Source organism: Diabrotica undecimpunctata, chromosome 4 (genome assembly GCF_040954645.1).
Source record: "Diabrotica undecimpunctata isolate CICGRU chromosome 4, icDiaUnde3, whole genome shotgun sequence".
Classification (NCBI taxonomy): Eukaryota; Metazoa; Arthropoda; class Insecta; order Coleoptera; family Chrysomelidae; genus Diabrotica; species Diabrotica undecimpunctata.
Genome location: NC_092806.1, coordinates 127,855,109 through 127,880,313, shown reverse-complemented (window position 1 = coordinate 127,880,313; position 25,205 = coordinate 127,855,109). Strand labels below are relative to the sequence as shown.

Sequence of the window (25,205 nt, the reverse complement as noted above, 5' to 3'; positions counted from 1 at the left end):
CTTTCGACTAATGTTTAAAGTCTAAATATTTGAACATGTAATATATTGATTTTTAAGCTAATGATATATAATGAAAATCACAAAATTAATTTAGAAAAAAGAACACAAAATTAATTGAGAACCAAACACCTTTGGCATCTGCAACCAATTCTACACTATAAGAAGAATCCAATTTAGAGATTTTATGCCTATTATGTTGGTGTCCATTTGTCACAAATGTCAGTTTCGTTTTCATTTGTGTTGGAAAATTTTAATGTCACAAAAATCCAATAAAAATATACTTCTGCTAGTAAAATACATAAAGAAACATCAATAGCATTAATGGAAAATTTTTCAAACGTAACATAACGTAAAAAAAGTTGTAAAAAATTAAAGTCTCCAACAATGTTAGCAATTTTAAGAGCTCCTCATATTAAAAGTGCCCGTTCCAGGTTTGCGGAAAGTAAGTTATTGAATTTTAGGTTAGATTGGTCCAACTTACATAATTTTTATAATATTTAAATGAGATGTCATCATACTAAAAATATATTTTTTTTATTTTAGGATGTCGGAGACAACAGTATCAAACACGTTGTATTTGTTACATGGATGTTTTGTCATCAAATAGTATAGTAGAAAGGAAACGACAATATTCTATAAGCTCCCATGTGATTATTAGTAATTTTAACCAAAATTTATTAGTCAGTCATAATCCAAAATGGAATCCCAGTTTTTATAGACCCTTTTCAATATCCAGTTCTAGATTTGACAAGGAACCTTTAAAACCCTCCTCAAAGGTGGAAGAAACTGTTCAAGAATTAAAAAAGAAACAAGAAGAAGAGCAAAAAGTGAAAACTAAGGAAGTTACACCAGTTGCAGTTAAAAAACCATTGACAACAAGAATTTGGGAGGAAGTAGTTCATTACTATCATGGTTTTAGACTTTTGTTTATTGATGTAAAAATTTCTTCTGGTTTAGTATGGCGTGTACTAAATGGAAAATCCCTCTCAAGAAGAGAGTACAGGCTGTTAACAAGAACAGTAGGAGATCTTTTCCGCTTAGTACCATTTTCAGTTTTCATTATAGTACCATTTATGGAAATCCTTTTACCATTTTTTATAAAATTTTTCCCTGGAATGCTGCCCTCTACATTCCAAACAGCAACAGAAAAAGAAGATAAAACGAAACAGAGGTTAAAGGTGCAATTAGAAATGGCGAAGTTTTTACAAGGGACACTAGACAATATGGCTGTACAGCATAAGGAAAGGTACTCTACTGAAGCTAAACAATTTGTTGACTGGTTTCATAAAGTTAGAACTTCAGGTAAGATTTTATTAAAATCCTAGTAGATACACACAGATTTTTTTTTGAAATATTTCACAATATTAAACAAATTGAAAGTTTTTATTGATTTGGACCATACTAAATAACCACAGGCCACTAGACACTCTGAACTAAAGTGACTGAACACGAATAGATTGATAGTAGTAATAAAATTAATAGGAGTAGCAAAGGATGCCAATTAATACATGTCACTAAAAATAAGCAGCATGGTGGTTTTAGAATGCTTATCAATGAAACTGAAATGCTTTTTGTTTCTAAAGAAAATTAAAAGTAGTAATTGGTGGTATATATAGAACTCCTAATGTTGACCTGCACACTTTTCTGGAAATTATAGAACAGCAGTTTTATGGGAGATTTCAATGTTAATTTTCTAAGAAAGACAACTCAAAGTTTTACATATGTTACATGATGTAAAAGTGAAAAATATCATTAGATTCCAAAACCTAGGTGTACAAAAATAATGTGAAAAAAATTAAATTTTAACCAACTTAGCTAAAGAATAATTTAAACCAGAACCACAAGATATAAACTGTATTTGGTATGATCCCAATAATATATGTTTATGGTCAAAACAAAATGGTTTAAGCTTAAATCCAACTAAATATTCTTGTATTTCATTTTGTCATATAAATAACCTAATAGCTAATAGATATGTTCTTAATGATGTACTCTTGGATTCAGTTACTGAGATTAGAGATTTTCGTGTATTATTGGATTGTGCATTGATATTTAGAAGCCATTTTCTAAAAATTAAGGAAACAGGATTTCGTAATCTTGCGTTTATTTATAATAACAGTCATGATCTCTCACCTATTGTATTCAAATTATTGTATTGCCCTCTGGTACTCAGAGGTCTTGAATACTGCTCTGTTGTTTGGTCCCCATTTCATCAAGTCTACATTGATGGATTAGAGAGTGTTCAGTGGAAGTTTCTAAGTTATTAGAAATTATATATATATATATATATATATATATATATATATATATATATATATATATATATATATATATATATATATATATATATACTGAAAATTATTTCATTGATTATTCTGTAATAATGTCTCAATTTAAATTGCTACACTGAATAAAAGCAGGTTGAGAGCTGATATGTTATTTTTGTTTAAAATTCTAAACAATGTTAATTATTGTCCCCCGTTATTAGCCAATGTGTACTTAATGCACAATACATAGAACTTGACACACTGCACTCTTATATTCCTTTTCATAGCACTGATTATGCTCGTGATTTTCCCTCGTCGAGCATGCTCATCTCTTGCAATGGCCTCCTATTGGGTCCATTCTGTCCAAACATTAATGTTTTCAAAAGGCAACTTAAGAGTCTAATTATTAATCTAAATATATGATGTTTTTTAACTTTTGTGATTTGATATACTGTTTTAATGTACAAATTTTTACTGTTTAATTGTTTCTTTGTTATTGTTTTTATGTTTATTGTAAATGATCTTTACAATATAGTAGTAATTTAGAGGCATACAACCAAATAGAACGAGCTGCACAAAATAGTGGTCTTAAAATCAATCAAACCAAAACAAAATATATACAGGTAAAAAAAACGCAGAAATAAAGCAGCCACAAAATATAACAATAGGAGAATACAACATTGAGTGGGTAAAAATCTTTATATACTTGGGATCCCTAGTCACGTCTGATAATAACATTGCGGAGGAAGTGAAGAGGAGAATATTTATTGCAAATAAATGTTAGAATGGCTTAATTAGGCAACTAGGATCAGATAACGTCGCAAGAAAAATAAAATGCCAAATATATAAAACCCTAATAAGACCAGTACTCACATATGGCTCAGAAACCTGGATATTCACTAAAAGAGAGGAAACATTGTTAGCCACCTTCAAAAGAAAAATCTTGCGACACATATATAAGAAAACGGAATATGGTGAAGAAGATACAACTCTGAACTATACAAAATATACCAGGATCCAGATATTATAAGATTCATTAAAATAGGTCGGCTGCATTGGATAGGACATGTAGAAAGAATGGAAGAAGGCGAAATACCAAACAAAATATTCAAACAGATGCCAGTAGGAAAAAGAACAAGAGGAAGACCAAAGATGAGATACTTAGAACAAATAGAAAATGATATAACAACCTTAAAAATAAAAAACTGGAGGAAAAAAGCATGAAACAGATCAGAATGGAACAGGCCAATACCCAAAAAGGGTTGTCGAGCCAGTGATGATGATGATGTTGTACATGATCTTTACTTTTTACTATTTGTTCTATTTTATTGTAAATGGTTCACCATTGAAATAAATAAATAAATCTCTTATATGACAAGATTATAAGAACTTACCAAAAACGTCTTGAAGAAAAATGTCTGTAACAGAAAACACTTGAATGTAGTCCTCCAAGGCTCAACTGTCAGCTGAATAAATTAAAGATTACAAAACAGTAAGCAATTTTCTTACAATTAATTACTCCAAAGGATTATACTGACCTACAAAAAAGTTGACAGAAGCAGTTTTTTAATGGTTTTGGATTGCTTGATCCATTCAGCTATAATCAATTAATGCATGTTGCTGTATTTTACATTATTAAATGTGGAAACGGTAAAACAGATTTTGCAAAGTTTAAAAATTAGTATAGTAGGTATACTTTTAATTCGGGACCTAAAAGCAATTGAATATTATGTAAAAAAAGTATTATCATAGTGAAAGAGATGCAGGAAATGACAAGAAAAAATATGGAAACCATTCTATTATTGTTGATGTCTGACATTCAACAAGACTCAATATATGGCTGTAGTAAATAAATTATATGCCAATGACGAATGCCTGATAAATTTTTTTAAGAATAAAAATCAGTCTAAAATGTTAATAGATGATGAACTTGATAAAATCACTATTTGACTAAACTGTTGCAAGCTAACACTAAATGCAAAGAAATCCAAGTACATAGTATTATCAAAAAATGAATCCTGGCAGAATCTTTCAATTACACTTAACAAATGACCATTACAGAATTGGCATATTAGAACTAACTGCAAAATATCTAAATGTAGTACAGAAAAACTCCTTAATTCACAGCTATACCTTACACTAGTATAGTGTAATGTAAAGTATATGTAAAGTAACACAAAGTAGATTCCAGCCTCTTCTAATTTGTTAAAATAGTACACTCTTTTGTTTTGGTTTTGGGATTACTAAAAACATGATTGATATCATTGATCAACAAATAAGTTGTTTCTTTGCTTAACAAATTTTTCACAGAATTATAAAATTAAACTAAAACTATAGGAAGTTTGCCTTTTTTACAATTACTTTACCCTAGTGAAGTAAATGATAAACAACTTCACAAGTAAGTTTTAGTCACTTATGAATTACTATTACATTAATAGTTTAAAGATTGTGAATGTTATATTTAATTATAATGATATCTTGTAGGTGAATATGTAAAGTCTGAAGATATAATGAAGTTTTCAAAACTGTTTCAAGATGAAATAACACTAGACTCATTAACTAGAAGTCAACTTATTGCTCTCTGCAGAGTATTGGAAGTTCAAACTTTAGGCACCAATAACTTCCTTCGTTTTCAATTGAGGATGAAATTGAGGTCATTGGCTGCTGATGATAAGATGATACAGAAAGAAGGTGTTGACAGCTTGACTTTGTCAGAAGTACAACAAGCATGCAGGTAAACTTTATCAAATATATACAATATTTTTCAAGGATTAAAACTTATAAACAATATATCAGATTACTGCTGAAGCAGAGGAGAGAAGATACTAAGACTGAAATATATAATATTTATGTTCATTATCATCACCATTGACCCCACTGCCCAGGTTGGGCCTTAATTTGTCTGATTAAACCTCTCTGTTCATTCCTATTTTTGCTTACATTCTCCAGTTTCTAGTTTTGAGTTTCTTAGATCCTCCAGTACTTGCTCCATTTATCATATTTTTGGCTGCCAAAAATGTGCTCAATCTTCCAATCTTAACCAGCATTACCAGGTTAAGTTCCATGTGGCTTAAAACTTGATATAATTTGAAATTAACGCCTCTACCAAATACTATTTTTGCATACACCACCATATACATGTCGAAATATTGCTTTCTTTTTCAAATATTGCCAGTTACGATTCATCTGATTTTGTCACTACTCAGCTTTCTGAACCATAGGTGAGCACTGGTCCCCCACTGGTGAACACTGGAGTTATTCTATTGTATAGATAGATCCGCCACAAAGATGGGACTGGAAGTGAATTTTGATATAACCAAATATATGCCAATAGATGCTAGGCGAGGAGCCATCCAAATTACCCTAACAGGGAAAAAATATACAAAGCATTTCAGAATTTACATATCTGGGACTTCTAATACATAGAGACCATACTGAAATTAGACAGTCAGACATAACATTTATATTAATCACTTATAATTCCCGTACAATTTTTCACAGTTCTAATTTTATAATAATTGTTGTTGCTAGCACTATTTTCTCCATGCATTTCTATTATGTATTATATTTGTTTTTCTCTCATACTAAATATGTCATTTATAAAATCCATCATTTGTGTATACCATCCAATCTTCCACATTTTAATTTTGCAATGTCAAATTGATTTTAATAAACTTTTGTATTATAGAGCAAGAGGCATGAGGGCCTATGGTTTAAGTGAAGAGAGGTTAAGAGCACAGTTGGAACAATGGTTGGATTTAAGTCTAGATAAGAAAGTCCCTCCATCACTTCTACTCTTATCGAGAGCATTAATGTTGCCAGAAACCATACCTACAAGTGACAAACTTAAAGCCACTATCTCCGCATTACCAGACTCTATTGTCAAACAGACTCAAGCTGCCATTGGAGAAAAAGAAGGTAAGAAGAAGAAGAAGTTTATTTATTCAAAAATAGGGAAAGCCCTAATATACACAAAACTAATAAATGTATAACATTAATACATAATAAGATAACATACATAAAAAGAAGTTAGTTAGTTAGATAGTTTCAGTTTTTCCAAATGCATTAAAACTTAGCTGCGGTACGCAGAGCACCCCAGAGCACTTTGTATGATGTTTTCTGTTGGCGAAACCTGAAAGAACTAAACAGAGGTAAACCAAGGTTGTGAGGAGGAGTTGGTATATATGGGGATGCCAGGAATGTGGAGTTTATGAACATTAATTTCTTTATACAGTCAAAAATATTTATCATCTGCACACATCTTTTATCTGCTTTTTAATTATGGGTTAAACTATAGAAACCAATAATGTATGATTGTGTACCTATGATATATTTTTATTTTTTAGGCAAAATTGATAATAGAGTCAGGGTAGAAATAATCAAGGAAGAAGAAAAGAAAATTAAAGAAGAAAGAGAAGAAGTCAGAGAAGAAAAGAAAAAGCAGAAATTGGAGAAGGACAAAGAACTCCTTGTGGATAAAGCACCAGTAATATCGACTGAAGCAACACCTGTTCTAGATGATACAGCTTTGAGGATACCTCCTAAGAAACCCGAAAAAATAGATGAAAAGGAGCAACGTCTCCAGTCCAAAGATTTTGCTATTATTGAAACTGCCATTGACACTGTTTCAAAGGAAAAGAAGTTTATTGTAGAAAAGGAGGAAATACAAGAACTTAAATCAGAGATGGAAGATTACAAACAAGGTATTTTTTTATTTTTAAATATATGTTATTTAGATACAGATATTGGTATGTTGTTTCTAATAGTGTTCCATTACATTTAATTTAGTTATTGTTTTGGTCTTTTTTTATTAACTATCGCGTTTTTGTTTTATTTATATTCATCTTCATTTTCTTTTTTACCATTTCTTTCATCTACAAATTCACCAGCCTTTACATTTTATTTTTGTTGTTTGTTACCAATACAATATCATTTGTTTAGAGTAAACTCTGTAATTTTATGCATGTTCCTGTGTCCAATTATTGTATTTATTTTTTCTTCTTTTGCTTTGAGATTCTTTATTATTCTGTCCATTAATATGACGAACAACCATGGGCTTAAACTACCTCCCTGTTTTATTCCATTGCTTATTTTGAATTCATTGGATCTTTGGCCTTCCACTTTACTTTTCCTCTATCCTGTACTTTCTATATGGCTCATTAATGTTTTAAGTAGCTCTAGTTTTTCCAGACATTTCCACATTTTTTTCTGTCAATTGAATCAAAAGCTGCCTTTAGATCAATAAAGGTCCCAATAAAGGTTGCTTAGCAAATTCTGGAGAAAATAATTTATTTTCTATGTTAGTGTAAAAAAGTTTCCTTTGTTAAAAAAAATATTTATAATTTTTACCATGTTATTTCAGATGTTGAAGACCTGGCTAAAGCTGTAGCAAGTCAACCAAAACCAGAGATTAAAGAAACAAAAGCTGCCAAACGTCTTTTCAAGAGCGTTAATAAAATGATTAACAAATTGGACAATGTTCTCGATGGTTTAGAAAAACGGGAAAAACAGTTGAAGAAAGATCTAGAACTGGAAGCGACTGACAAGAAGAAGGAAGAACTACTTAGGATCGATGACATTATAGCTGTTATTCATAAAATAAGGGATGTACCAGATCAGAGTAAAATCGAACAAATTAAAAACGTGCTAAAACGAATGGACGACGATCAAGATGGATCTTTGAAAATCGAGGATGTTTTGAAGGTATGTAAAACGTAATTTATTCACGGTATAAATTCTTCTTCATTAGTGCCCAGGACTTTTTTAGATGTCTTTTATCCAATTTTAGAAACATGTTAAAATGGCGTTGAATTAAAGTAAAATACGAGTTTCTATCCTTCATATGTCTTATTTTTTGGCATTATGTAACGCTGGGCATTTTCTATATGATTCAGAAGGAAGTAATACAGCAGTAGAACTGAAACAAGTATATTCAAACAAAAACTTACAAAAAAAAAATTAACGGTCCCTATTCATAATGAAAAAATCTGAACATACAGCTTTCGTCGTTAGGTATTTTCTCGATGAAATAGTCAATTCTGTTATATCGAAGGTTATATGTTTTTAACAGCTTCCAGATAGAAGTCTGTGCACCTAATGGTTTTTCCAGATTTTCCATGCATTGTGTACATTTTTTATTGCTGACCTTTATCATATATTGCTCTATATTTTCATCCATCCTGTCCTGACACAACTATAAAGGGATTTATTTTTGAAGTGAGAGTAATCTGATATCTGCTTCTATCCATGTACAAGCCTTCCCAACCTGTTTAAAATTTTCAATATGTATCTCTCGATATAATAAATCTCACTTCAGCATCCGCTATAAGTTGTCTGTGATTCAGATTATCTGTAGTTCCTCCTTAGTCCTCGTCCCCGGAATTCTATTCTGTCAAAACATCAAGTTGAGGAAGAGTGATAAAAAATATCATCAATATCAGTAACATCTTTTGCCAAATCTAATGCTTTCTTTACTTTATCTAATGCTACTTTAAGCAAGTATTGCTACTAAATATAAATATATTATTCAGACACGTAACATTATACATATACTGATCAATTCCCATCGGTACAATATGGTAACATAAACATTTGAATATTTTCTAAATTTTGGTTAAGCATTTTTATTTCTAATTTTTAAAAAAGTTTAAATATATGTATCGTCTTAAGTATTATACAAAAAAGAATCCACAAAATATAAATAATACTTACTGTTCGCCAATGTCCATTGCTGATTTACAATTTCTAAAACTTCCAGACTGATTGTTATTAATAGTCTCACCTGCGAATTAGATATGTTGATAGCTAGATGTTGGCAAACAAGGTACAGTTTAAATCAAGTAAAAAAAGATTTGCATCAAAGTGTTTGAAATTTCTAACAGTCTTAAAAATTGGGGCTGGTTTTTCTGGGAAGATATGGACGTCACAATAAATAAGCTCATGGTCTGTTATGTGGTCAAGAGAACACACACCAAAGGAGTTTATTCTATTTTCGTTTGAGACAATTATATAATCAATCAGAGTCTGTGATGTAGGGGTGATATGAGTTGTTTCATCAATAATCTGTACCAAATTAAAACTATCAAGTAAGTCATTAATTTTATGAGCTGGATTCAGATGTGGATTGAGTAAGTCAACATTAAAATCACCCAAACAAAAAATTTCATCAGAATCTGTAACCATATCAGCAAGAGATTTTTCAAAAAATTCAATAAAAGAATTAATTATGTAGTCTGGTGGTTTATAGACTACACCTATACCTATCAACAAGTCATTAATTTTTAGTTTGATCCACACTTGTTCTATGTGATTGTCAAATCTAACTTCAGAAAATTGATTATTTTTTATATACATACAAACTCCTCCACCTCGACAGTTTGCTGTTCTGTCCTGACGAATTAAATTGTAACCATAAATTTGTACAGCGTTATTTGGTATTATTGGCTTGAGCCATGTCTCAGAGACACAAAACGTATCAAATTGTTTATCAATAACATAATTGCTAAATCAACTATTGTAGGAAATAAAGAATGAATATTAACATGTGCAACTTTTAACCTATCTGTTATATCTTTCTTCAAAAATTTCCACCTCCATTGCCTAAATATTCTTGATATCGATTCATATGGAATCTTTTTACACCAACTCCAACGGGCCAGAAATCCGATTTATACATATCATCCTTCTTGTTGAGGGGAGCCGATACCACAAATCGCTTTAGCATGTTTTCTTGGCTGGGTAGCTCTTTAACCATAATAGATTTCTCTTCCATTCCGCGTTTGTCTCGTAAAAATGTACGAATATCTTCTTCTGTCGATGTCCTCCTAATATAACATAGTACTTAATATGCTCCAGAAAAGATATAGTTAATACAACAGGGATAAATATTGAAGAATATGAGTTCGAAAAGATAGAACACTTTAAATACCTAGGGATCTCAGTTAATGGAACTAAAGATAGAAGCATGATAATTAATGAACGAATTCTAGTAGGAAACAGAACTTACTAGAAATACGACAACTTTCTAAAAAATGAGAAGCTCACTCAGAATATTAAACTGAAAATTTACAGAGCAGCAATTAGACCAGAACCAGTAATCACATATGGTGCTGAAGTAATGTACCTGACACAGAAACATGAAGAACAATTATTAAGGATCCTAGGGAGAAAAACAATTCGGATAATATGCAGGTACACGACGACGAAGACCCAAAACGATATGAAAGAACGAGATAATTAAGGACCTTAAGAAGATGGATGTTAGAGAATGGAAAACCATATGCAAAAGGGGGAAAAATTGTAGAGGACGCCAAATCACACATACAAGTAAACCAAAAAGTTAATGCGGGCTGACTCTCAGCGACAAACGAATTAGAAGAGCCCAAATAGAGTGAAAATCGCTCTGCCGGGAGTGCAGATGTCATGATGATATATTCATCCACAACATGAATAATTGTCCGAATTACTGAAAACTCACGAAAAATTAGCACTTCGTCTGGCTCACATGCCCTGTAGACGTTTGTACAATCTTATTAAATTAATATTAGTTTAGGATGGCTTTGGTTATCGATATGTGTTGCTATTAGTCGAATTGATGGTTGCGGTGTCATGTATATTATTATGTTAATATGTAGCCAGATGTTTTTTTCTTCAATATATTTATTAATAGCTGTTTAGTCAAGATTGTAAATTAACATTTATATACGTCACATACATAAAAACACAATTTATTAAAATTTAAACAGCATTTTGCCCTAGACGTTATGCTGTCGTTTTAGGGAGGTGTTTTCATGTATGTCACATCCATAAATTTTAATTTTATTTTATTATCTTGACAAAACAGCTATAACAATTAATAAATATATTGAAAAAACACATCTGGCTACATATTAACATAATAATATACATGAAATATAAAATTTATACATTCCTGGGTGAATGGATTCCTTGAGGAGGAAGGTGTTTTTCAGGATTACTTTAGCTTCTAGAGCTTTCCTTTATCTGATATCTTGTAGTTTTTAATATAAATAAGACTAACGTACTGGGGCCTGATGTTGGGCAAATGTTGTAAGCCTTGAAACCGGTAGCCCAAAATTTACCATCATTATATAATAAAAACTACTTAAGATTGTGAGTATTGACTCATCTCCCTTACTAGTATGGACTCACATTGGCGACCTTTTCATCATTTCTGATAGGAAATTTAATTGCCAAAAGTTTTTAAACATTGAATCAATTTTTTCATCTAGAATATATTATCGTTCTAGTTATAAACAACCTTCCGGAGACATTTCTACAAAATCGAAGACCAACTCACTACAACCAACTGTACTGTATCTGTGATACAGATCCCGATTAGACTATTTCGCCCTTATTTATCAATTATTGCTGTGAATAGTTAAAAAACACTATCCAACCGCAGTTTATGTTTGCAAAATGTTGTATTCCATACATAGTAGAAAAGAGACATATCTATGAGAGAAGAGAGCATTTGAAAACAGCTATAAAAAAAGAAGAAACTGAAAGAACAATTGAAAGATGGCAAGAAGAGTGGAATAACAAGGAAGATGTCCAGTGGACCAAGATGCTGATCCCGAGACTAAGGGACTGGGTAGATTGTCTGTTTTAGGGCGTATTTTCATAGGTTCAGAAAGACAGATACAGATAAATGCCTATACTGCGAATATTCCGACATTGTTACTCACACAATGTTGGAGTGTAATAGATGTACAGAGGAGAGAAACAGAATGTATAAAGAAATAGGTATGAACCCTGTGACTGTAAGAGAGATGATCGTGAAGATGACGAGAAGTACGGAGGGATGGAATAGTGTTCACAATTACATCCGAGCAGTTATTAAAAAGAAAGAAGAAGAAGAGAAACACCAACCGGACCAACGACAGAGATAAAATCTAATTACTATTTTAATGTGAATATGCCACAATTAAAGGTAAAAATAAGTTTATTGACGTTTGAATCTCTACTTCGAAATTCATTCTCAAAGTAAGGTAGGAGCGCTAAATATTGCCACTGTTCTTAATAGTGCCACCCCCGTATTACAGATAGTATCGACTCTGCAACTAAGGCGGCAACAGTGGCAAGTATCTTTGTCTTGTTCTCTGTTCTGCGACTTTAGTCTATGGTATCCATCAGATGTAGAAGCTCGCTATTTGTTTTTCGTGTCCTCGTTTTAAATAAACCTGCTCTTTTGTAGCATGCCAAGAAAACGAGCTGAGTGATCAGGATCAGGAGCAACGTTAGGTCTTTATTTTAGAACACATAATCCCATAAGAAAGCTTGGAAGATCACCGGTGTTGTCTGCAGAACAAGAAAATGATCTTGTCGAAAGAATATACACACTAGTTGAAGTAGGTATGCCTATTACAAGCAAGCATGTTTTCTTACGCTACAACAAAGCATATAAAAAATCCGTTTTCTAAACAGTCAATAGAATATGGCTTAAGTAATTCTCGTGGCAGCCATCCAGACATAGCTAGGCGAAAAGCTCAACTACTGAATACAGCTCGAGCTCAAAAAATGAATATAATATTCGTTGGTGACTTCTTTCATAAACTGAGAGATACCATAGAAAAACTAAACCTATTTGACACACCTGGTAGCATATATATTATGGACGAATGCATGCAGATTGACAATCCATAAGCAACAAATTGTTTTTGTTAAAAGGGTAGCAAAACGGATACATTTAACCGCACCCGAGCACGGAGAAAACATGTCATTTGTAGGTTGCGGAAATGCGCTTGGTCAACCTGTACCGCCTTTTGTGCTATTTAAAAGCCAAAGGTTTAAACCTAAATGGTCTGATCACTTGCTTCCTGGCTCAAAAGCTATTGTCACAAATAAAGATAGTATGACATGCGAAGCATTTGTTTTGTGGCTTGACCATTTCTTTTCATTCAGATACCCTGGTCATACCCTACTAATATTTTATGAAGCTTAAAGTCACCTAGATATTTCCATAGTTGAGGCAGATAACCGCGTGGACATAACTTTATTTTGTCTTCCTAGCAACACGTCACATGAGTTGCAACCTATGGAGAAATCAGTGTTTAAAAGCTTTAAGACATTTTGGGACCAAGAAGTTCTACAGTTTTTAACAACAATCCCTGGTAAGGCGATTACCAATTTTTACTCTATGGTAGCTAAAAGCAATGACACTATCAAACATCTGCGGTTTTGCATTTACCCGCATTTATCCGTTTAAACCAGACGCTATACCTGAAGCTGCCTTTGCACCACGTTTGATCACTCACAGAGAAGAAGACGAAGTAAATCACAGTAGCTTCCAAGATTTATCAGATGTTGTTAGAAGTTCTAGCAAGTCGGTTGAACCCGCATATAAAAACGAGGCGAGTACAAGCGGATATGAAGTGTCAGAGAAAACCTATAATAAAAAAAAAGAAGTGTTTAATTACTGTCTCAAGTAGCGAATTATTATCAGATTTTAGTCTTTACAATGACTCACTTGACGATGTCTTTACACAACAGAGAGGCAATACGGTTACAAAAGAAACAACAAAATGTAATCTGGGGTCTAATCATTTAAAAACTTACTCCAAATGCTTAAACAGTTCTTTTAAAGATACAGGACTGCTGATTACACCGGAAATTAAATTATCCACCGTAAAGGGAAAGCCAGCTTTAAACAGTAAAGCCCATCAAGTTACCAATGATTTGTTAGCACCAATACCAAAATTGAATAATCCAATCAAAGTTGTGAAAAAAGCAACGAGCAGTACGCCAAAAAAATCAATTAATGAAAAATCTTGGTATCGTTTTCTTTGTAAAATCTGCAGTAAAGAAGATATGCGCTTGTATATAGTGTGCTATCGTTATATTCACGAGGCTTGTGTAGGACTGACTAAAGATGACAAAGAAAAGTTTACTTGCCCTCACTGTTCTTATATAATTAAGTTATATTTTTCAGAACTGTTTGTGACGTTTATATTATTTAATTGCCTTTATTTTTTTATAAAAAATGTGTTACTGTTAACTGTAGATCTGCAGTGCCTAATATTGACGTGGGTGACAATAATCCTAATATTGCCATTCACAACGTCAATAAAAAAAGTATTCTTTATTTAGTTTTTTGATATAATTATAATATATTGTTAAAGAAAATACGTTTCTTTACTACTACTCAAATTTGTTTTCATTTATTAATAAAAGTGTAGGATTTATTTAGAACCAAACCGTAAGGTGGCAATATTTGGCTCACTTACCTTACAAACATTAATGTCAAACGTCAATAAACTTATTTTAACTTTCAATTGTGGCGTATTCCCATTAAAATCGTAATTACTTTAAAATGCCACAAGAAAATAGCTTCAGAACAATAGATAAGATCTAGATAAGAGAAGGTACTGTTCCAAAAATATCGCCAGCCTTACAGCTGCCACCTCACTTTCGGAGTACGGTACGTGCGACAGTCAACTGCGCACAAGTAAGAGAGGGCGGTTTTAGTTGGTAGGCAGGACAATAGATACCTGAATCTGTGGCACTGCTATCTTTAGTACTTTAAATTAAACTAAAACCCATTGGGTGCGCCACTGAACATAACGTTAAAAAGATGCACAAACTAAAATCTTTCTCGTGTATTTAAATGTCCACTCTTTATTTTATAAAGGATACTTCCAATATTTTATTGTTTTTTTTTGTTATTTATATATTTGTTTTCCCTAGGTAATTGAAATAATAGGAAAAGAAAATGTCAACCTCACTCCCAAACAAATAGACGAGTTGGTAGATCTCATTGACAAAGAGGAAATCCTCGAAGTGGAAGATAAAATTGAAAAGGCATTACAGAAAGATAAGGAAACGAAGTCCAAAGACCCGAAGTGTAAAAAAGACCAAGAAAATCCACCGAAATCTGATCCTCCCGACGCACCAAAAGCAAAAATGGATTGCAATCCAGTTTTTCCACCTCCACCCAGTATTGAAAAGTCAAAAAACAATTCCAAAATGGTTTAAAACAGGTTTAATTTTCATATAGTTAATTTTATACGTACCTAACTGATGTACTGAAACCGCAGAATTTAAATTACTTAGGCACAAGTTGTAAATTTCTTAACCATATAAAAAGCCAATATAAATTGTTTTGTTACCTGTTTTAGATGGATTTTATTTGTGATCTTTATACAGGTGTTAATTCTATAATTTATTTTTCTGGGTGTAACAAAGGTGTGATATTAAATGTATATTTTTAACTGTTGTTTTTTAAAATAAAATTATTTTCTAAAATTGGCTATTAATACATTGCAGAGTCAATATTTTAACCCATAGTAAGTAACCTGAAATATCGAATGATGGGCTTTGGATTATCTTTTAACTTATGGGACAAATGTTTTGTATAGTCGGACAATTTTCAATTAAAGGTGACTAATCTACAAATTGAAGTAAACAGTACCGGCAACCATTGAAAGATCGGTAAATTTATCAATATTTTGCTGGTCTATATATATTTACGTTCTTAGAAAGAATGGGAATGAGAGAAATATGATATATTAGATTATTCCACATTTTATATGTGCATGGGCGTAGTGTGTTCTATTTCTTGGAAATATATTTATTAAATAGAATTTACTATTAACTTTAAAATAGTTTTGAGGTAAGTAAAGTAAATTTGAGGCAAGTTTATTCTTTATATACAGTAAAACCTTCCTTAACCGAAACTTCGTTTATCCGAAACGGCTGAGTTTCAATAATTTCGTCAATAAAAAGTAAATTTTTATCGCAAAACGTAAACAGTTCCATTAATTTCACCCACCGATTGATGCCTATGTGTTGGGAAATCAAAAAAACCAAGAGCTCTAAAAGATATTTCCGAAAAAGCACTTCCAGCTTTTTATAGAGGCCAAAAAAGATCATGGATGTCGACCACTTTATTTTCAGAATGGTTCCAACATGAATTCGTCCCAAGTGTAAAATCCTTTTTTAAAATCAAAAAACCTTCCCATCAAAGCATTGTTGCTTGTTGACAATGCGCCAAAACTCACCCTCAAAATCTACAAAATGGTCAGATTTTTGCCACCGAATGTCACGAGCTTAATTCAGTCGTTAGACCAGGGAGTAATAGAGACATTCAACAGATATCATAGAGGAACGTCCTTAAGACATCTGTTATTACAGAAGACAAATGAATCCAAAAGTGTTGATTCTCAATCTTTAACAATGACACATGTTGTTTATTGGTCTGCTTAGTCGTGGGCCAAGATCAAATCTTCAAATGCTGGAACAACCTTTTTGATTGGATTTTGATTGACGATCCTGAAGAAGAAAATGATAAAGAAACGACAGAAAAAATTAAAACTTTAATAAAAAATTTTGCCGGGATGTGAAGAAATTAACCAAGAAGAGATACGTGAGTGGTTAGCAGCCGATGACTCAGAAAGTGAATTCATCGACCAGGACATCATTGATATGGTTCTTCATTCAGACAACTTGAGCGTATTAGAAGACGAAGATGACAACCCAACAGACAACAGGCAACACGAGACCGCCGACTCGCGCTGCCTTCAATGATTTTGAATGCCGTAGAGGTAAGAACTTTATACAGTAGGCCTAATTAGTTAGGGACACGATTAGGTTCTTAATTTTTGTTGTCTTTGCATAAAGTTTTGTCCTTTTCAGATTGCTTTATGTTTCGTCGAACAATCGAATGAAGCAAACTCATGACGTTCTGCAAATGGACGATGAAGAGATATAGCTGCAAAACATCGTTGTCAAACAAAAACGCAAAAGAAAATAGAAGATTTCTTTGAAAAAGCATGTTAAACTTGTTCATTTTCCTTAATTTTATTACTTTATTCTGTATTTACTTATTAGAAAACATTACGAAATCAGCTCATAGTATTTTTTAATATTTATACTTTGACCAAGAATAATATAAAAAACAATTTTATTTTTAACCGAAATTCTTGTTATCCGAAACGGCTTCCCCCCCAATTATTTTGGTTAACGGAGGTTTTACTGTAGTATTAACCCATTAACGGCCGCCCAATATACAAAGAGAAATTTGACAATTCATTTATTAGATTGGATTAAAAACACATAAATTAAGACTAATTTACAACCAAAAAGATTTTTTTTCTCATTTTCAAGGAAAACAGTACAATTTTTAATAAAGGAACATATTGTATCTTAAATGTAAATTAAATTTTAAGGTGAAAATTTTCGAAACATTCGGGGTGTAGATGCATTCTACAACTTTTACATAAATAAATAGTATTACTTTTGCACATCCTACATTCTTGTACTATCGTCTCTTTTTGTAATGTGGCCAATGTCGAATCTGGTTTCATCTGATAAAGCAAATTTAGATTGACGTCGATATACTAAGTTTGACACTAATGTAGCGGTTTCTTCACTATTATAAATTATAAATCTATGTCGGCTCGTGCTTTCTCTTATAATGTGCACTTCTTAATCCTCATCCTTTGACCAATGCATATCAACTGGAAGCAGAGTGTGAACTAGATAATATACATATGCTAATATTTTTTTTTAAATCTATGCATAATGCATAGATGCATAAATATTTGTAAAATATAGAATGCTCTCAATTACTTTTTTATCAAAAAAGAGTGAAAAATCTTCAATATATGACTTGCTTCCATGGTTGGATTTTATATTATCTAAATATCAATCAGACTGATGTTGAATTAGTACTGAGCACGAAGGAGTATCTGTTGTTACAACTTGAGACAAATTTAGATTTACTATTATTGCCTGGTTTTTTCTTTGGACATTTTATCTGTGGTTCAGAGAAATAGCATAGTCAGAATTCCCAATCACTTGTATTTCATACAGTCCATCTAATTTACTTACCGTTGCACTTCGTCATTATCATTGACAGAGATCGAAGTTGACATAGTTGCCAAAGTATAAAAAAATCCTGAATCCATTTTAAATCAAATAGGTCAGATAATTATTGCAAAAAAGATAATTATTGCTACCATCTCTCTACAACGACTATTTAAATTCTTACGTTACATTTTTGAAATAAAACACACTAATTTTGTTCTAAAAAAAAACAGATTTTATTAAATAGGTAAAAATATAAAACAAGAGGTCTTCTTCTTCCTATGCCGTCCCCATTAACGGAGGTTGGCGACCACATTTTTAAAAGCTTCTCTGTCTTTTGCAACGTGGAATAATTCGTCTACAGTCATGTTTGTCCAGTCTCGAATATTTCGCAGCCATGACTTCCTCTTTCTTTAACAAGTATTCACTTTAAAATTCAAAATAATAAAGTACAAAAAGTGTCAACACCGCAACTGTCAAATAAGTGTTACCAATTTATGCCAAAATATCACCTTCGTTCGATTACAGTTACAGTGTGTTCCGAACAAATGTTCTTCATAACAACGCTTTATAATGCATTTATACAAATTAAATGAAACATATTTTTGTGTATTTCTTTAAGTTAACATTAATAGAAATCTTTAAATATTATTTCTACGCGTATAAATAAAATATGTCTAGTGACTGTAATGCCAGTGTAGTCGGCAAAGTGATTCTAAAAAAGAACACACCTACCGCCTAAATATTTCGTGTTGGTATCATGTGACCTCACGGGCTATGAAGACGCAGATGACGTGCAACGGTAAGTAAATTAGATGAAGTATATGTACCTGCAATATCCGATTTTATTGATTCTTCACAAATAATATTATCATCAATGTCTTCTACATCAGAAACTTTCTAATCTAATCTCAGCGGCACTTACTTCATTTTAATTTATATGAACTTCATAATATATTTTTATATGTATAAACAAATAAACACAAGGAAACTATTAAATTAAAAAAAAACAAATATAACGTTTACAGCACACAGCAATTCTATAAATAGAAAATGATGTGTAATGACGAGATCGTATGTTAGAATTTCAGATTGTTTAGCCTAATGAAAAAATAAGTAATTTCCAAAGTTTTCTGTTTTTTGAAGTTCTATATTAGGTACTCTCTAATAAGAATAAAAGTTTACTTTAATTTGTTAGACAACTATAAGATACCTGTCAAAAGACACATGATAATTTAATAATTATATCGGTCTTAGATTTAATTTTTACGTAATTACTTATGTGTTTAAATAAATAATTAAAACTTTTTTTTTGGTACGCCTCTGCAACATTGATAAGTGGAATATGATTTCGTTGAAAAGTTATCGTTAAGTGCGATGTTGCCTAGTAATCACCTTCAATTAAAAATTGTTTTAGTATAGTACAGTATACTTGAAATTTTTCACTTCAGCGCCACGGTCGGTATTCCGCGCGTGCGTATGTTATACCTACATGCGTTGACAATACTCAGACGCCATTGCAGTAACAATAAATCGTTTATATAGGTAAAGTTTGTTTAGCAGAAAATGGTTGACTTGAATGGTTGAAACCTAAACGGGCCCAAATATTTACAACTTTTACAGAACGAGATCATTCCGGCAGTTCGACGTGGTTCGACGCCTTCCCGTTAATTTTCAGGAGGTTTATTTCCAACAGGATGGATCAAAGATATCTTATCGATATTTACATTCAGATGTATCTAGTATTTTTTTTTTTATTGGCATAGACTAGGTGTCAATCAGCCAGTTACAACATGACTAATACTTTAAACATAAAAATTTTATGACTGTAAAATCCATAAAATATCAATAACGAAGAGCTGAATAATATGCTTTAAGAACTAAAATTAAAATAAGATACAAGTTAAATATAGCATATTTTCAACATCATCAGTGTGTTCACGGTACACATAATATAATTCAAAAAGCTTTTTTTATATTATCTCCTTTTTATCTATATTTATTTCACCCAGTTGAAGTTTTCATCGGCATGTATCGGCAGACTTATGCATCCTTCGGATAAGATATAACAATATTTGCCAGAGCGACCGAAACCATAAAGTAGTTTATCAGAAAAAATCACGTTTCAATCGCCTAGTGGTTTACACTTGGGTAGGTAGGTATATTTTATTTTTAAACCAGTAAAATCAGATTTTGCGAAATTAGAATATTTTTAGTATAACCATAACAGCGTTCAGTTAAATTGAAATAGAGAACTGCAAGTAAGTTTGGTTGTGACTTCAGCAGTGTTCTTTTTAAACTTCTTTTACTATTTTACGAAGATACTTTTAAAAGATGGCGTCCGCAGTGTGATAATAATTCTGCAGCTGAAGAGCCAGTGCAATCTTCTAATCAATTGGAAGATTTACAAAGCTGTGTAGTAAACGTAAGCGACATGTCCAATACCTCTCTGATTATGCCAAACGTATACTGAAACATGTTTATAAGGACTGTGTTCTGAGTTGTCTAAATCAGAGGCAATTGCAGAAACATGTTTTTTAACTAGAGTGTCCAAAGCAACCTGCTACAATATTATAGGAGGAACATCTTCTAGACAGAGGAGAAAGGATTGTGGCAAATTCAGATAAATAGAACCGCACTTAATTGAACCTATAACCAGAACAAGATACAAAATGTATTCCTCTAATATTTTTCCAACTATTGAAATCGAAGGCTTTCAATTAAATTGATTCGAAAGGACATTCTCTCATGTGTAGCAACAACACTTAGATTATTTGTTAAAGCCAATAACTTGAAGTACAAAACGATAGACAAGCGCCAGGCTCTAATGGAAAGTATTAGAATAATTTCTTTAAGAAACAATGATATCAGGCAGATAACTGAGTATCGAAAAATGAAACGAAATATTGTATTATGTGTATGTTACTCATGACACGACACCGTGAAAAAAAGTTGGACAATTAATAACAAAAATTGTTCTAATTCAGTACCGCCCAATAAAGGACAAAGAATTATAATTTTACACTGCGGTGGAGAAAATACAGTCAAAATCGTTTATAACGAACTTCAGGGGACTGGTGGTTTTTGTACGTTGTAGCCAGTGTTCTCTGTAAGCGGTTCTGTCGGTTATAATGAACAGGTTGCTATAAACGATATTACACTGGTAGGAACAGTTAGTTCGTTGTACCTAGGTTTATGACGCAAAAATGTGTTACTTTATCTATACTTATAATATGTTATAATAACATATTATACATAACATTTAACATATGTGTTTATTGTACTTATGTAAATCTAAATATGTTCCTACGTATATGTATAATATGTATTGAAATAAGTATGTCAATAAAGTATACGCATAAAATAACGGCTTCTCAAAATCTTTGTATTATAAAAGTGTAGGCATACATATACTATTTATTTTTAAAAAGACTAAGAAAAATAGATACATTTATGTATTACAAAATATGTAAATACAACATTTTACCTGAATATTTAATGAAAAAAGTCGCCTTCCTTGAACTTCTGAAAAAAAAAAATTTTTCAATTGATGTGAAAACAATCGATAATGATTCTTTCACACTCTGGGAAGTTTCAGCAGTCTGAATAAATGCTCTTATGGTGTAACAAGCAGCATACGCTTCAGCAACAGTAGGGAGTTTGCCGAAATCTTCCAATTCTTCATCAGCCTCATCAGTACTTTGTTTGTTACTAGTTTGGTGACTCAATACGATGTCAATATCTGACAGTTCTTCGCTCGTACTTATTTCGTCATCCACTCGTACATAGTCATCTGCAGAGCAGTCAGAACTGAGAAGGGAAACGGCATCCTGCAAATGCGTTTGTGCAATATCGTTGTATGCGATTCCTGATGGTTGTAAGTCGTTAGTTACGCCGGAAAAACGAAAACAGTTAATGATCGTTTCCTTCCGCACAGATTCCCATGCCTTTGATATCATTAGTATAGCGTTAAAAATACTGACTTTCGTATCGTCGTTATTCTCTCTTTTTTCGATGATTTTGTACACCAATTCTTTCGGAAAGCATGCTTCAAGACTTCTTATAACTCCTTGGTCGTCCTTCCAATCAAGCAAAGCACTTTCAATGTCACTGTGATTTGATGACCGAACGCGTTTTCCTTTTTCACACTTATTAAATTGCATAATAATTTTCTCTCGCCGTTTCATCATTCCAGCAATTGTTGAGCGTGACGTTTTAAATTCCCGGGCAATCGAACTCGCGGAATCACCGGAATCGACTCGGCAAATTATTCCAAACTGTTCCTCAATAGTAAATTGTTTCCGTGACATGTTTTCTATGAAGGCTAGACACAACTGAATTCAAATTCAGAAACTCTTGGCTTGGGCCAAATGGTGTATATAAACAAAATTTTGTAATACAATGGACCCGTCTTGGGAGGTCTAAATGTCTAAAGGACAAGTAATCAAGTGTAGATGCCTGCCCGGATGTACTTTAACCATAAATTAATAAATCCTTACTTGTCATTTCGTGGTACTAAATATCGGTAATACCTGTGAGAAATACAACACTACAATGTCCATTTTCATAACTTTACAGGATTGCACTTTTAAACTTATTTATTAAGATGTTTAAACAATATTATATTGAACATTGTATCTACTGTCATTTACATCATGCGTTGTTTATAACTATTTATTATTTATTTATTATATAGTGTGTAAAAATGTCATAATTGAAAAAAAAATGGATGGTATATCATCTGAGGTACAGATATGTACTTGAAATTGTACGCTGTAACCAATATTTTAACTGCTAGTGTTCCAAGAAATACGTTTGCTCTAACCGATTTGTTCATTATAAGCAATATAAATGCGTTTTTTGTATGTTATTTTATGGGACCTACTATTTTGTTTGTTATATCCGATTGTACGTTATAGCCGGTGTCGTTGTAAACGATTTTGACTGTAGATGGATCGACGATGTATTATTAATATCTGCAAACAAAATTAAAGACGCGTCTCTAGATTATGAGTATATTGAAAGTTCAATTTTTTAATCATGGTTTGAAAAATCTCTTCTTCCGAAATTAACTAACTAAAAACCTAAATATAGTGTTTGTGTCATGGACAACGCACCATACCATTCAAGATTAATGAGAAATATTCCAAATATAACTTGGAACAAATTACAAATTCAGGAATTTTTATTTGAGGAAGACTTGTATTTTGAGGCATCATATAGTAAAAAGCAATTGTTGGAGGTTGCTCATAGACAGTATCAGAAGGAATATTTTGTTGATAACTGTATTCGCAGTAATAGGCATACATGCTTAGATTTCCTCCATATTATTGTACATTGAACCCAAATAGAGTTAACCAAACTAAAGTATATTCGTTTACCAAATTCCCATCAGTAAACATGAGCACGTGTTGATATTCGCCGTCTCATTCGTCAAGAGGCAATAAAATATAATTTATTACCGTAAGCGAGACAGATTCTCATGTTACAGATCCCAACTTGTGATTATTTTAAATTCTAATTGTATCCTGTTGATTTTTAAGTTATTATATTGTGTTATATTTATGTTATAGTTATTGTTAAGTTATTTACTGGTCGTGTTATTTTTTAGAGTTTAGTTTAATTGTGATATAATGATTAAATTTCAAGAAATTCTTACACTAACAGTTTCAAAAGTAAATATTTTTAAAAATCATATGATACATAGGTCGTACATCAGTACGACCCTGTTTGGCTTACACGTGGTTCTGTTGACGACTGGGAATTTGTAGAATGAATAGGGTTTAACTATAAATTTAGAAGATACGAGTGATACTAGTGATAACAGTGACTCCGAGTAGAGTAGCAAGTGCTTCATTCTAATTAGGTGTTAGTTGAGACCTTTATTTTTATTGTAATTGTAGATATTCTAGTTTTGCTTATATATCTTTGAAAATAGAAAAAACACACTTCTTGATAGAACAAAAAGGTACAAAGTATTTGATTCAAAATAATCAAAGCACTGATTACATAAAATGTTAATAAAAGTTTTAGACCTCTTACCCATTTTAAAATTATGGAGGTACTAAGTCTTCTCTAACACGGTGTCAAACCAAAGTTGTGCTTCTTTAATAGAACACCCTGTATTTAATTTAAAGAATGAATTCTCTATTTTTTCCTGATTACAATAACATAAAAGTTATCAGGGATAAATCATGAGCATTTGAGTTCATAAAACGTAAATATTTGATCATACTGTTTAATTGTATGGGATAATTAGGTACTGTTATTAACAATTTTTTTTATATAGGCATTATTATTTTACAATAAGTTTTGTTCAGTCGAATCGATTAGTGTTATTACTACCTAGGTATATAAGAAGTTGATAACACCCATATTTTTTATTTAAACTTTATAGAAAATGAAACTTTTTGGTAAAATAAAATATTTACTGATACCCACATAATTTGAAGACATGCGACTGTTCCATTTACACTTAAAATCAAATGTTTGCAAAATAATAACTTTTATTTAATTTAAAATTAGATATCGACGTTAATGTTCAGTAGAATATCATAATGGTCATTCTAACACTGTTGCCAATTTGCTAGTATCTTACTCGCTCTTGCTCCCGTAAATTTTCTAACAAAATTATGTGCCTACTATACATATGAAGACTACAGGGAAAAAACCAGACATGTCAATTTTTTTCAAATTTCAGATTTCTATTCTATGGTATAGAACACGCGGTGAAGCACATTTTAGAACTATCGTACAGGGCAAAAAGTAGTCTTGTCATGAGTAATTACACTTCAAAGTTTCGGGGTACTGGGAAAAAACCAGCTTTGTCCATGCGTCCAGTGAAAGAACCAGATATGTCACAAGTTTCACGGTAGATAGCGTTGGATTGATTTAAAAATTATTATTAAACAATGCGTGTTTCAATAATAGAAAGTTTTTTTTGTAAGAACAAACATTTGTGAATATCGAATATAATTATTTTTCTGAATGATTAAATGTTCAACAAGACATTTATGCATTGATATTCTTCTTAAAGTGCCTATCCGTTCCGGATGTTGGCGATCATCACGGCTATCTTTACTTTATTTATTGCAGCGCGGAACAGTTCAGTGGTAG

At 31.9% G+C, this 25,205-nt stretch overlaps 1 protein-coding gene across 1 annotated transcript; it reads left to right on the top strand.

Annotated features, from left to right (window-relative positions):
- Nucleotides 1-212: 212 nt before the first annotated feature.
- Nucleotides 213-15,527, top strand: LOC140439988 (mitochondrial proton/calcium exchanger protein-like). The gene is made up of 7 exons (XM_072530209.1): nucleotides 213-442; nucleotides 544-1,302; nucleotides 4,752-5,001; nucleotides 5,956-6,185; nucleotides 6,614-6,970; nucleotides 7,630-7,970; nucleotides 14,970-15,527. The coding sequence occupies exons 1-7, from the start codon at nucleotides 385-387 to the stop codon at nucleotides 15,255-15,257; spliced, it is 2,283 nt and encodes a 760-aa protein (XP_072386310.1). The 5' UTR covers nucleotides 213-384; the 3' UTR covers nucleotides 15,258-15,527.
- The last annotated feature ends 9,678 nt before the right edge of the window (nucleotides 15,528-25,205 follow it).

Coding starts and splice junctions, on each gene's coding strand:
- LOC140439988 (XM_072530209.1), top strand. CDS start 385: ATGTTAGCAATTTTAAGAGCTCCTCATATTAAAAGTGCCCGTTCCAGG. Junction 5,002..5,955: donor GAAGTACAACAAGCATGCAG/GTAAACTTTATC, acceptor TTTGTATTATAG/AGCAAGAGGCATGAGGGCCT. Junction 6,186..6,613: donor TGCCATTGGAGAAAAAGAAG/GTAAGAAGAAGA, acceptor TTTATTTTTTAG/GCAAAATTGATAATAGAGTC.